General features: G+C 23.4%; 1 protein-coding gene across 1 annotated transcript in view; it reads right to left on the bottom strand.

The window, feature by feature from the left end:
• Positions 1 to 446: 446 nt before the first annotated feature.
• Positions 447 to 15,231, bottom strand: part of LOC116185639 — a gene marked incomplete at its 5' end in the record, with an annotated part of 39,043 nt that continues 24,258 nt past the window's right edge. The window contains 4 exons of the mRNA XM_031510524.1: positions 447 to 660; positions 2,062 to 2,188; positions 2,267 to 2,390; positions 2,993 to 3,118. Coding sequence (XP_031366384.1) covers positions 447 to 660; positions 2,062 to 2,188; positions 2,267 to 2,390; positions 2,993 to 3,118 — 591 coding nt within the window. The remainder of the gene's footprint in view (positions 661 to 2,061; positions 2,189 to 2,266; positions 2,391 to 2,992; positions 3,119 to 15,231) is intronic.

The following is a 15,231-nucleotide window of genomic DNA, read 5'->3' as shown; positions in this document are numbered from 1 at the left end:
CAATATAGTTTATTTTTTATTAATATATATTATAATATTTCATTTTTCTCTAGTTGACGTATGTATTTTCTCTGTTAAGTATCCTGAATCTTTTTGAAAATTGATCAACTATTATATGAAAATAGTGCATTAAATAGTGAATGATAATAACCAGTTACTTCGTCATTCGAGATTATTTGAAATGATTAAATTTAATTACTTGAAATAAGTAGAAATGATGAAATAACTTGTATGTATTTTAATATATACAATGAATAACATATACGTGAAATATATGTTATTATTGTAAATATATGTAATGGATTTTTTATGATTTATTCTTTTATAGAAATGTGTTATTAATAAATAATGATTTATTAGAAGAAAAAAAATATTATTTAATGTTATTTATAATGTCGGGGAATATATCATTTTGAATTCGAATTTTCGATCAAAATATATTCTTATCAATTTTTTTGTTCTTCTTTTTCTGCACATAAACGAAAGCTTCTCGGTGGAGATGAAAGTCGGGTCTGCGATTCCTCGGAATCTGTTTTGCATGGTGCTAATCCGGTGTTTTTATATTGAAAATTGCCGTACATATATCCACACAGAGGGCAGAACATACGAACTTTCTTCGCACGTTTCATTATCAATGGTACAAAACAAAGCGGCCAACATCTGTTATGAATTATGTATAAATGAAATTAAATTTAGAATTAAAAATATTTTAAAAAACGAATTTCTTTAGACATTATTTTAATTATTATTTTAATTATTTTTTAGATAAATATCTAGTTTAACAATCTTTCTGTCATCTTGATATCATATTTTTATTCATTTTTATAAAATATAGAAAAATTGTATTAATTTTATAAACAAAACAATATAAACAAAATAAATTTGTTGCTATATCTCTTACACAAAAACACAAAATTTTCAATGAGGACAAAATATGATATATTCATAGAGTAGTTAAACTAAACAATTATTTTATATTTCTAGAATTATTTTAGATAATTTCGATATTATTATAAATTCTATTAGAAATTATTTTATAATATAATATAATATATTTAAAATTATATAAGATTTAATTTATCTTATATATTTCATTAATAGAAATTAATGAAAACAAAAAAACGAAATAAATCTTAATAAATTATGTGTGGAAAAACGATAATTTTTTGAAAAGCATAGTTGCATTATTCTTATTTTTATTTGTTTCTCATATATATTTTCAAATTTTTACTATCCTAAAATTTCGAGAAAAGTAAAACAGTTATATTCCTGATGTTGATAAATGCATTTGTTTGCGGCAGCTTCTGTTAATATAATTTAATTTAACATGTTTTAGTTCGTTATACCGAAGCTGAAGTTTACTTCAGAAATTATTCTAGAAACTATTTTATAATATAATATTTAAAAATTAATTTTTTTTCCCGCTTCATATCTCACTATTTCACCTCAAATTTTATTTCGTTAAAATTACGAACATCGTTAAAATTTTTATTCACACTTTCCAATTTTTAATAATTTAGTAATTCCTAATAATTCGATAATAAATTTTTTCAAATATAAACTTTGATATTATATTTTTATCGAAATTTATTAAAATTTTTAAAATTATATCATTTCTACAGAATTCATATTATTCATATTCTATTTATAGAATATTTGCGATGAATTTGCAAATAAATTGAAGAAGGTTTCGCGGTTACTCATTAATCTTTTATCCTGACGCGAAAAGCTGAACGAGCAGACAGGAAGCGTGAAATTAATTGTTGGTTACTTGCACGCCAGCCAAAATCTATCTGCCCTAAATTCCAAATCATCGCCATACGTGCGTATCAAGTAAAAAATTTAAACTCGTTAACTGAGTTCGTCGAAATATTTTTAATGTGGATAGTGTGATTTTATAAAAATAAAATAATTTAATAAAAATTTTTATGGTTGCAAAAATGATAATTATATTCTTCAAAAAAAAAAATAATTGAAAATTAATGATTCCAATTAAAGATTTACGTAAAGATTAATTATTATTGTACGAAATTTATAATAATTAATAATAATTCTACCTACCCTAAAAGACACAAAGCACCAATATGAGAAGTCGTCAACTTGTCTCCTCGAGTATGAAGAGTCGGTATTGCTTCTTTATGACATCGAGGACAAATTTTTTTTTCATTATGGGATTTCCATGTGTCCACTGTACAAGAGATTTAAGGAGTAAGTGATTCGATATCCTTCTAATTTATTCAAATGATCAGTATTTAAGAAACATTACCACGAGTGGCATAAACTTTTTTTGTTTCGCTTTTCTTAGAATTGCTGTCTGTGTTACCGAACGACTGCAGTTCTGTAATTTTTGACGCTGTTTTTTTGGTCGTTATTTTTGGCCCCTCTTCTTTCTAGTTTAAATATTAATATAATAATAAGTATAAGTTTATAATTAATAATTATACTTAATTTTACTATTTAAATAACATTAATAATTATTTTTTATTACTTTTTTTTCTAATTTATAAACATTAATATAAATAATAAGAATAAGTTTAATATTAACAACATTAATGAATGCCTCTATTGGTATTTTAAATTTATAAATAATAAATATAATATTTAATACAAAAAATATTTTTAGTCGAAAGAATTAAATTATAATATAAAAAAGAAGTGAAAAAATCATATTTAAAAGGCTTTGTAGAAAAATATTAAAAATGGAAAAAATTCTTAATAACTTCAATAGAACTTTAATAAAAAATTTTATAAGCTCCCATAAAATTTCGTTCTATTAAACTACATTATTATACGGTATTATTTATACGATATTTTAAAAATTTGAAAATAAGACAAAATTTTTTAAATAAAATATAAACCTAAAAAAAATATACTTGTATATATTATTTTTTTCATTAATAAAAATCTGAAAATGATATTATCAATCAAATCGATATAATTCAAAGAATATTAAATAAAATTCATTATTTTTAAGAAAAAAAAAATTATTTACCTGAAACAAATATTGGTTAGAACGTTTTGGATGAAATTTACGAATATGTGCAAGAAGACCGTTCGTATCTTTTCCTTTGTTGCTTACTCGTTTGTCACACACAGGACACCACGTAGCCACGTACGACTATGATAAGGATAGAATATGATATAATATAGGATTCTAACCTGTACAAATTAACGAGCGTTTCCTAGTCATTACTTAATAATTAGATAAGATATTTTTGCAAAAAGATAGAACAACCTGTGTTTGGCATATCATATCTTCAAGCACGTAATTCTTTGTTTCGTTGTGAATTTGTTGTACATTTTCATAAAAATAAATAAACTTTTTACGGTAGAATTATGATGACAGGATGAAATTATGTGTGTTTTCGTAAGTATGCTGAAATTAGATACTACAATACAAATTAATATATTCAAATAACTTCAATTATCATAGATTATATCGATAATTGCTTGAATGCGAGAATAAAATAATATTTTATTCTCTATGTAGTATATTCTAACTTAATTTTAATATTCTTTATTTTATACTTGTCATAAAACTTTTTTTTTTATTTTGTAAAAAAGCTTTAAATAATTTAATTCAAGTATATTTATTAACGTTTATTATTAATAAAATTTTTTGACTTTTTGTTAATACATATCTTTTGATTGTCATATGTTTTATTTCCATTAATATCTCTGTACTTTTTATTTTTCTATCAAAAATTAACTATCAATAATTATAATAACATTTTCAATATAAAATTATAGAATTTAGAAAACTTACATATGTTATCAAGATCAGCTTCTTGGGTGATTTTCAAAAGATTTTAACTCGTTGCTTATTAAAAAATTATCAATAAAAAAAATATTTATATATAAGAAAGACGTATCTTTTACTAGATAAATTAGGTTAGATATATATTATCAAATTCGTAGTAATCATCTTGGTCTTTTTGGTGTTATTCTTTATTTGTTAAAAAGTTACAAAACTATTTAAATATCCTTCAGAAAAATGATTTTGACAATATATAACAAGATTATCGAATGCCTTAAATCTCATATCTAATTTCATTTTCAATTTTCATTTTACGATAATACATTATTAAATGAATGTTATATATTTCTTTTCATAGCACATATATTATTAAATGACACATATATTATTAATGATAAATAATTATTAATAAAAATAGAGATAAATTGCTAAATAATTCGTAATTAATTCTCTGTTACTGAAAGTCTGTTAAAAAAATCTTATTATCAATTAATTAATACTCGATAAATTGTTGTAAACGAATTCAAAAATAACTATTTTTTACATCATTAAAAAACATGTTTTTCTGTTCTAATACTTTATTATTTCTCATAATTCAAATATTGTTTCTTTATAAGATGAAAGAAAAAGAGATTGAAAAAAGAATTAAACGAGATAAAAAATGCAGAAGCTTTGTCGCTTGGTAAAAGTTAATCGTTAAGTCGAGAAAGTGAGTTACGAATGAAGTAATCTTAAAGAAAGAGAAGAAAGACGCAAAGGAAAAGAGCTTTTACTGAACGTATTACGAGAAATTCAAACTAAAGTCGAAAGTTTCGAAGACAAAAGATCGTACAAAAGCTGATAATGGATGACAAACACGCAATGATTCAATGATCAGTACGCAATCTTTAACTACAGTGATTTTATAGTTGGTATTTCGACGATCGATTTCCGAATCTTATTATTGGATCATATTTCTATATTCTATTAAATCATAAATTGTGTCATTCTTTATCATAGATAGTTTCTAGGCAGAAAATTGAAAAAAATTTAAGAGGAAATTCTATTAAGATTAATTAATATTCTATAAGATTTAATTAAGATTAAAATAAATACAAAAATTGTTAAAGACAGAGCTTGTGAAGCTATCAAATAATCTGGCTTTTATTTTCAACAGTTCGAGTACTTCCAATAACTTGTCAATAATTTATGAGCAGGCATGGTTTTCCTAATACTTTCCAGATCTTTAATTTAAACAAAAATACCACAGCAATGGCCACTTCAGAAACCACATTTGCATATCATGCGATAGATCATCGTGGAAGCGAACGTAAAGACCTCCAAGCGCTGCGACGCGACCATGCGAGGATCCATTTTTCGAAATGCCCTTCAATGCGATCATTGGTCTCTTCAATCTCTCTCAGTGTACATTTTTCTTGGAAAGCAAGAATTGAAGGAAAAACAGTCTCGATAATCTTACAATTGACTTAGAATAGAAAATAGAAAACTAAACAGATAAAATTCAACGACGATACAGTATACATCAAAATACAGTTAGAATCATTACAATTAGCCGCAAAGAATTAAAGTATCATCATTCATTCGTTCGTTCAAAGCTCATAATCTAAACGAATATACAATCCTATTAATAATATTAATCACAATCCTATTAATAATATTAGTAATAGGTATGGCCCTTCGATCAGTAGCCTTAGTTCAGGCATACCATTTGTGCAATATCGAAAATCACGATTTCAATTTTAACAAAAATTGATATCCAAAAATATTTATATTAATCCTTATTTTTCAAATTACAAGAATTAATTTTGTATCAGATAAAACAAGATGAAAAGATAGCGAGACAGTTTTATTTCCGTTACTTTATTTCCGCTTCATTCAGCGGAAAATTCTTCATTAAAATTAATCATTTTAATGACGCACATTCTTCTGAACTATCTTACAAGTTAGAATATCTTTTGTATATTTACTGTGACAGAATATTCTGATAAAATTTTACTTAGCTTATATAATTCGATGTGAAGAAAGAAACTAATTTAAGTTTTACATTTGAGAATTAATTTTGTGATATAATGAATATAAGTATTTTATTTTTTTTTTATTTTACTGGTCATTTAGAATGTCTTTCATATTTATATATCATATTATAACAAAAATTTCTAGAAAAGTTTATTGGCACACTCCAAATATTTACTTGATTACTTGATACACTTTGATTTCATAATTCTAATTCTCTCATATGAAAGAAAATGATATAAATTTTACATTTGCAATAATTTTGTGATAGAACAAAATTATAATACAGAAAATACATTCTATTTGAAGAGCAATTCATTAAAAATAAATTTTTCGAACTGATATCTGTTTGCTATGTTTATGAGAAAACAGATTCATTCGTTGATTAGTATACTAAAGCGAAAGTTTAGCTGGTCAGGTTCGTTGAGAAGTAGCATGCCACTTGAATATCTCAGTTTTGTTCTTTTCAGTTTCGAGTTTAAGAATGTTTTTACTTCTTAGAAGTCAAGTCATCCTACATAGAAAGTATTGGATTTCAGCTTAATCGTTGTTTGAAAAACAGTTTTGACCGTAAAACTCGTAAACTTTGAAACTATGCTTTTCAGGAATTTTCCACGAACTCTAAAAAACTGCTACTACGGAATAAATAAAAAAGCATTTGTTTAAAAAAATAAAAAAACATCATTCCGCAAGAAACAAGACGATTATATTACGGATATCTATGTCTAAATACGAAAAGTGCATTAAACATATTTATTTTTATTGTATTCATAAGTATATTAATAAAAAAGATTATAAAGAAATTTTATATGAAAACAAAATTTAGAAAATATCAAATATTATATCCTTCAATGTTATTCAAATTAATATCATATATGATAATAAAATTTTGATCATTTATATTGAAAATAAAAATAAAATGTTAATTATCTAAATTATGCAGTTAGAACAAATTTATTTGAATAACGAGTTTTTTTTTGAATTTAAGAAAAACTAAATTTATCAATATATTATGAAAAAAATAAAATTTTTAAATATAGATATGTATGAGAAAAATATACATAATAATATATTGAATTATATAAAGAAATGCATTATATTTAGACATTATTCGAGAATATATGTATATTCCATACATATATTCTATTGTTAGATATGCTATTTTAAATATGTCTTTGAGATGAAGTGAAATAAATCGATAAATTTGAATAATCAAATTTTAAATAATCGATATTTTATAATAATTAATATAATGATGTTTAGATGCATTGTGTTAACTTGCTCTATTAATTCTATAATGACTTCTATAATGATTATATTGAAGTTTATGAGGCATATAACGCAAAATAATTGTAAATGTAAAACTTGTTTAATATGTTATTTGATAATCTGAGAAAAAAGATACATATCATCTAATTACAGTATATATGATTCAACCATAATATTGAACTATAATTTGAAATTGTGAGGGAATAGAGAAAAAAAATCTAAAATTTCGGCTGCGGATATTTATTAATTTTAGAGATATAAAAATCTTTCAATACTGTAAATTAAATTAATTAAATTAATACTGTTAATTGAATTATATATTATCTATTATATGCGTCTGTAACAATCTACGTGTTTCTTTATTATTTTACAGTAATCAAAATTTATAATGAGTAAACTAATATAACCATACTTAATATTCATTTCATGAATTCTTCGAATCTACAGAATACGAAAAATAAAATATAAAACAATTGAAATTTAATTAATAATCAAAATTCCAATGATCAAAGTATAATAGCGACATCTTATATTTACTATCTCGTTTTAATTTACTCATTCTGATAACTAAAGTCGCATCGATAAGTAAGAAATAAAAAACAAAAATTAATAAACAATTTCATCAATTTTATCACGATTATCGTTGATATATCATATGTTATAAGCAAGAAAAAAGGAAGAAATTACCGAAGAAGCAAATCGGATTTAAAAAAATGGCAATTCATTGATAAGAAAACATAATTCAATTAGGAGAGAGAATATACAATCTGTATATGTTTGTAAGTGAGAGCACGGATGGCGCCGTTGGCAGTGGGTCAGAAAATCAGGTCAGGTAGAAATAGTGGCAAAGAAAGGCGGATAGTAGGGGTCAGATACCGTTATCTTCGTCTGGCGTCGTCCGTGCTCCACACTTGGAAGTTATTTTATACGGAAGAACCGTGGGCGAGTAAAAAGATAAACCGCTGGTGCTGTAGGCGAGATTCATCGAAATCTGTGCACTGTCACCCCAGATTTTCTTCTTACGTTCTTCATACAAAATTCAACAAGGCGAAGAGTTTCTCATGAATTTCGATTCGATGAAAAAATGGGCAGGACAGTGTTCATGGTTTCCTTTTCTGTAATACAGATCGATAGTGAAATATTTGGGTTTAAGGAAGATCAATCACAATTGATTTCTGAATAAAATGTTAAATCTTACTGAATATTTATTTTGACGAGCATCAATGTATGCTCAGAACGAAATAATCTTTTCAAAATAATAATTATTCAAATATTGGAAAAAAATAGTGAGAATATAAGATAGAATGGAAAAATATGAGATTATATTATAAATTTTCTATACATAGTTATTTAATAATAATTAAAATCTAAATAAAATAAAAATTATAAGAATTTTTTACATTTACAATTTTGTTATTCATTATTTTTTTTTTCTCTTTCATAGATATTTTTTATTTTTACGACATAATTTTGCATATATTTATAGGTACGCTGTAATAATATTTATTTTAATTTATTTTGATTTAAGGATTAGAAACATAAATTATTGTATAATAAATAATTGTATAATTAATTACAAAATATCAAAAGAAATTTAAAATATTCTGTTATTGATTATGGTTTAATGAGTAATGTGAGAACATATAAACAATGTAAAGAAACAATGTAAACATATGAACAATGTAAGAAAACAAGAATAATTTAAAGTAAGAATAGATCATTTGAATATTTGAATATAGATCATTATTCAATAATTCGAAAAACTTGCATATCATGATTTTTTTATGGATTTTATTAATACTATTTTGTTCAGTACGATAGAAAAATCAATTAATGTAATAAAAATTAATAAGATTATTGTATATAATGTATGTGAATTATTTAAAAAAAAAAGGATAAAAAGTCACGCGATACGATGATAGAATTTGTAAATAATTCTAAGCAAAATTTTTGCTTAGAATTTTTTTTATAATAAGATAAAAATCTCTCTTATATTCTATTCTCTTCTATTCACTTTATATATATAATAAACACTATAATATTAATTATTATAAATATACTATAAATATATATTAATAATTATTATTAATATTATCTGATAATCTATAATAATTTTCAATAAAGTCCTTTCAAAAAAAATTATGTTTATTACAAATGTAAAATTGTATAAATAAAAAGTTACTTCAAGTTTGGTGAATTTGCGTGTATAATTTATGCTTGTTCTGATTAAATCTATATTCCATCTAACAATGAGTTCCAAACATAATCGGCGCCGTTCGATAGAAAGGATTGGTGCGTTCCAGAACTGGTGAGAGCAGATACCATGATTATATCTTTAATCGCAGGTTTAATTTGCGCGTAAATCTGCACTCAATGATAATCATTTATCTCTTCGGCTTACCAATAATGGATATTATTATCGTTTATCGTGATAGCAAGGACGGATTAAGCCGAAGCAACTATTAAAGTTCCTTTATAATACTTTCTTATCGCTGACCTGCCAGGAACCAAACTACTGATTACGCATGCCAACCATCAACTTCATTGTATTATCTGATAATACATTATTTTTTTCTTTGTATAATACGATTTGGCATAGAACCAGTATTCACAAAAATAGATTAAAAACACATTTTTGTAATACAAATTTGTAATTCTAAAAAACATATCTATAATCTAATATCAAAATATAGATCGAATATATTATAACATATTAAACAATCTTCCATTTTTGAATCCACAATTATTAAAATTGTTAATTTTAAAAATATTATATCATTTATTATATGTATATATCTAAATATCTATGATATTAATAGATAAATATTAATTACAAGATTTGAAAAAGTTCATCATTTATTTTTATTTTTATTATTTTTAGGTACATATTTTGTACATATTTCATATCTACTACTTTTTATTATTTTTTTAGTATTTTTTCTTTTTCCTATTTTTTAAAAATTAAAAACTTTTAAAATTATTTTATATCATTTATAGTTATTTTCTTTATTATTTTGTATACATCAAATAATTTTTATTTCAAATAAAAATATTTATATGCATATATATTATATGTATTAAATTATATATATTTTTAATTCGATACAATATATAATAATATATAACATATAATAATATTTGTATATTATATAATAATATAAAACATTAATACTAACTAAAATAATTATTAAACAAGTAAAAATATCATTAAAATTATTATTCCAAAATATAAAATATTAAAATATTTTATCGCAAACATACATGTATCATTATATTGTATATATCCATAGTTTCGATATTCGAAATGTTCACCTGAATGCCTCAAACAAAGGACAAATACACAAATACATAACACGTATCATGTATTTCGTGCATTAACCAACATATCGATAACATTTCGCGCACAATATAGTGCAGATAATTTTAAAACGATATCAAGAATTATTGTGACCATACTTTGTGCTTTTAATGTAACTCTGTTACAATCATAGAATATGGTCAAGTTATTGTCAGATATATCATGTGTTATACATATAAAGGAGTGCAAAGATATTGCAACGTGATCTTGGGTGTATGTATCCTCACTCGATCGTGTGCAGTTTCACCCCGGTCAGACTCGCTTATTCTCTTACCTTCGATCGTACACTTTCTATCGCATAGAACGATCGAATCCTAAGAAAATAAGAATGTACATGCCTACGGACATACATCCATTTTGAGATGTCTGCGGGTATGAGCGATAAGACCAGATCGTGAAATAATTAATTTCACGCCTCTGTAATCTCCGTGATCAGGCATCGTTCATAAACTTTCTCGATTTTTATTTCCATCGATAACATGAATTCGAGAACATGTTTCAAATTTATCTAGCTTATCATCAATTATAATTATTTTGCATCAAAAGAATTTTTTACATCGATAATATGCTTGTAGGTTTGAATATATGAATCCATTCATGAAAGCATTTGAATACTAAAATATAAAATATTAAAAGGTACTTTTTTTTATAATAAAATTAATATCGTGATATTTATGAATTTTATTATCATATATCATTAATTAATTAAAATTATTATTATTAATTATTATTATTATTATTAAATGAAAATTATTAAAAAATATTCTTGAAAATTAAATTTATATTCTTCCATTTCCTCTTTTTCTTTTATTTTCAGATAAATGCATATGATTTTTGTTTATGCATTCATATTAAAATATTTAGCGATATATTTGGATTCAGAAAGAAAAAAATGAAACTATATATAATATTACATTAGAAAAATTTATTTGGTTTCATATAAATAAAATAAAATATTTAAAATAGTACTAAATATTCAAAATTCAAAATTTTCCAAATATGAAATTTAAACATTAAACATTAAAGCAATATTCTATATTTATCTTGTTCCATAATTCTATATTTATCTTGTTTTTAGTAAAAATATTTTTTTATACTCTTTTTTTATTGAATTTTTTATACAATTATTCATTTCTATATTGAGATTATTTCTATCTAGAGAAGAATATATATTATTATTATATAATTTGTAAAATATTTATTTATAAGATTTTCCACAATATTATTAATTTATAATACATAGTATTGATAAGTATTGATTGAAATATTTTTATATATTAGGTTGTTTTATGTATTAGGTTGTTAAAAATTAAATGACCGAACTCTTAATAAAATTTAATTTATACTTTTGAAAACAATAATTTAATCAAATTTTGATTCAATTCATTCATTATATTTTATTATATCTATTAAAAAACAAGATTAAAATTATTATAATTAAAATTTGTAATTATTATTAACAATCCTTGATTCATTTTAATATTTATATTTGTTAATTTAAATTCTTAACAGCAATGGGAAATCGTTTATTTTTTCTTAATGTAACTGTTTCGAAGATAACTGTTTCGAATAATTTTTACCCACCAATAATTGAATTCATAAAAGAAAAGCCGTATTCTACGCTAAAGCATAGCTCATTATAATATTTATTTTTAATTTATTTTCTTATAATAAAACGATAAAATACTATTCAAATTATATTTAACTAGCTTTAACTACATTCAATTAGCAAGTTTTAAATTTATTAATTTAATAAGATATTTAATTGTTAGAATAGATTTACATATTCATGGAATTGACTATTTTACATGCAACAACCAATATAATATAAATATAACTATATGCTTAGATATAATTTTATTATACAATCTAATACTATATTAATAAAAAATCAATAAAAAAGAAAACTTAATTACCCTTTCGCATAATTACATATTATACGATGTATTAATACTTCACTAGAACTCGTTCTTACATAGAGAATACTTATCTTTACTTTTAATATTAAGAAGCAACAATTCCAAGGACCAACTTAAACGTGGTTCCCCAACCAAATATCTACATCAGCTGACCTGTTGGGGCAGCGATGTCTATCTTCCCGACAATTTGTACCGGATGACGCAGTCGAACAAACCAAGTGTTTGATGCTGGTCAGTGATTAGATTCTGATAGTTGTGGTATATCTAACGGTACTCCGTGAGTAAAGTAGATCCGTCTTGGCCTTTTCATCTCAACACGATGGATATCTAGGGTCAGTTTACCATTGGCACGTATACGTAGCCAGCTCTCCAGAAACAAAGACAATTTCAAGTCGTCGCTTTTCCACATTGATCTACCAATTCAGCTTGTATGTCGAAGTTGTTATTTCCTCTCGACCAATCGTACCGTTTCTGCAAAATATTGATCGAAGATAAGGAAGCATTTTCAGCGATAGTTCATTGATTGTAACTTGTTTTTATTATTAATATAAAATAATTAGAAATTGTTTAAATTTTAACGCGGTATTACAAACGAAGAGAAAAAAACGAAATTCAAATTCTTCTGTATTTAACATTGATATGAACTAACATTAGTTTTCATTATTTTTATAATTTTATAATTTTTTATAATTTTTTCTAAAATTTTTTCTATTTTTTATAAATTTGTAAGTTATATTTCCTTGTCAAAGAAAAATTTATCGAGTATGTATATTAATTTCGATGTACAATATGTTGAATACAAAACTAGATGTTGATTCTAGAGACCAAAACAAACAAAAATATTGATATATAAAAATATCTTATATATTTATTAAATTAGTAAAATGTAGATAGAATTAATAGAGTTAATAGAGATAATTGAAATTTCAATTGTTATTTCAATTATTTATTTCACAAATAGGATTCAATTGATATTTGTATATCAATTTCAATGTATATTTTGACTTTTTCTGATCGATACTTTATATATATTTCACAAATCTATTAATACTATATATAAAGAAATATAATAATATATTGTATCTTTGAAGATCGAATCTAAAAATCAAACGAAAAATATCGATTGAAGTTTATTTAAATTATAAATAATTTAAATTTTTGATTATTATGATATTAGATGAAAGAAAATGGAAATAGAATGGCAGTGCACCAGAGACAAAGCTTATTCTATTTATTCTTATTCTATCTAATATCTCTCTTCGTCTAATGCAATTTCAATTGTCTATAACTTAATAAATCTCGATCTATATTTTTATTCATTATTCTAACTTTTATTTTGACCTCTTTGAAATCGATCTTTCCATTTCCAAATATGTGCCATCAATATATTAACACTCTGTATAAATAAATTATAATTTTAACTCTCTTTCACATAAAATTCGCACATATAATTCATTTAAGAGGTACATTTGATTATTATTTTTTCATGAAATAACTCGTGAATCATATTTCATTTGCGATATATGCATCGCAAGATATTCATCTGAGTATCTAATTTTGTAACACTGTCCTTATTCAACTTATTACGAATGAATGATTTATTATAATGGTTCCTGTAGCTACCATATGAATGCTGTCATTCTTTCTATATTTCATCAGTTGCCTCGATTCAAAATAACCATCAAGGTTACATGAAATTGGAATCGTAATTCTGAATTTCATAAAAACCATGAATTCATATGAAATTGAGTTTCATTCATACACGAATGATCATTATCCATTATATCACGAAAAAAAATTAAAATCATTTAAAATTTTACATAAAAAATTATCTATAAATCATAATTTTTTCGTATAAAAGTTTTGAAAATATTTTTATGAATTAAATTCTTTCAAAGTATAATAATAAAAAGTAATAAAAGTTAAATTAATAATAAATCTCTACAAGGACAAGAAAATAATTTGTCAAATTTAAAATTTATTTGATTTTTAATTTGATATTTTAATTTAAAACCATTAAAAAGATACAGATGTGAAAGATTCAATCTCAAAAATGTTTTTTAAAATCGAACTTTTAATTAACAAAATTCTTTAAATGCACTTCTATTCGACAAATGTTCTCGAGCAAAATTAAATTCGATCTATGGATTCTGTGCAATAATTTCGAATCGAATTTCCGGTATATACCCGTGACTTCTTGAACAATCGCCTATTACTTTGACAGAAGGCTTTGATCGTTGTTCTGTGACATGGACTTAAACTCGAAGAGATTTCTTTCGAAAGTAATGAAGGAAATATGTATACGAACAATATGTATATTATTATCTACGGACAAATAGATAATGTTTGACGTTACAATAATTAAATTAAATAATTAATGAATAAATTACTATAAATATAATATATAATATCAATTATATTTGTTTAATTTTTATGATTCTCAAATTTTTATGTCATAATATTGCTATTTATTATTTCAAGAAAAAAAGAAACTTAATATAATTAAAGAATGTATCATTATAATTGAAGTAAAAACTGTATACTTTCCTTGAATTTTAAAGATATTAAATTTTGATATATTCGACAAAAATTCATATATGTATAATATTATATGAATATATTCTACATATATATGTATAGGATATTCTAGAAATGAAAACTTTTTATTACTAACATTAGTAATTCTTGATGAGGATTTAATTTCTAAGTGGTAATGATTTCAAGCAATTTTTCCTTTGCAAAAATTTTCGTTTCAGCTTCGTTAACGAATTATTAACAAAAAATATTGATCAATCACAAAACATATACTTGTCATGCCACAGTAGCATTGGCTATGTTCCGCCAATGAATTGTCGAGTTTGAACAAACAAATCAAAGCAGAATTATTATTAATTAAATTAAGTACTGACCTGTTG

Source organism: Apis dorsata, unplaced genomic scaffold (assembly GCF_000469605.1).
Source record: "Apis dorsata unplaced genomic scaffold, Apis dorsata 1.3 scaffold_235, whole genome shotgun sequence".
NCBI lineage: Eukaryota > Metazoa > Arthropoda > Insecta > Hymenoptera > Apidae > Apis > Apis dorsata.
Note: the sequence above shows the minus strand (reverse complement) of the source record. Positions and strands in the feature narration are given on the sequence as shown.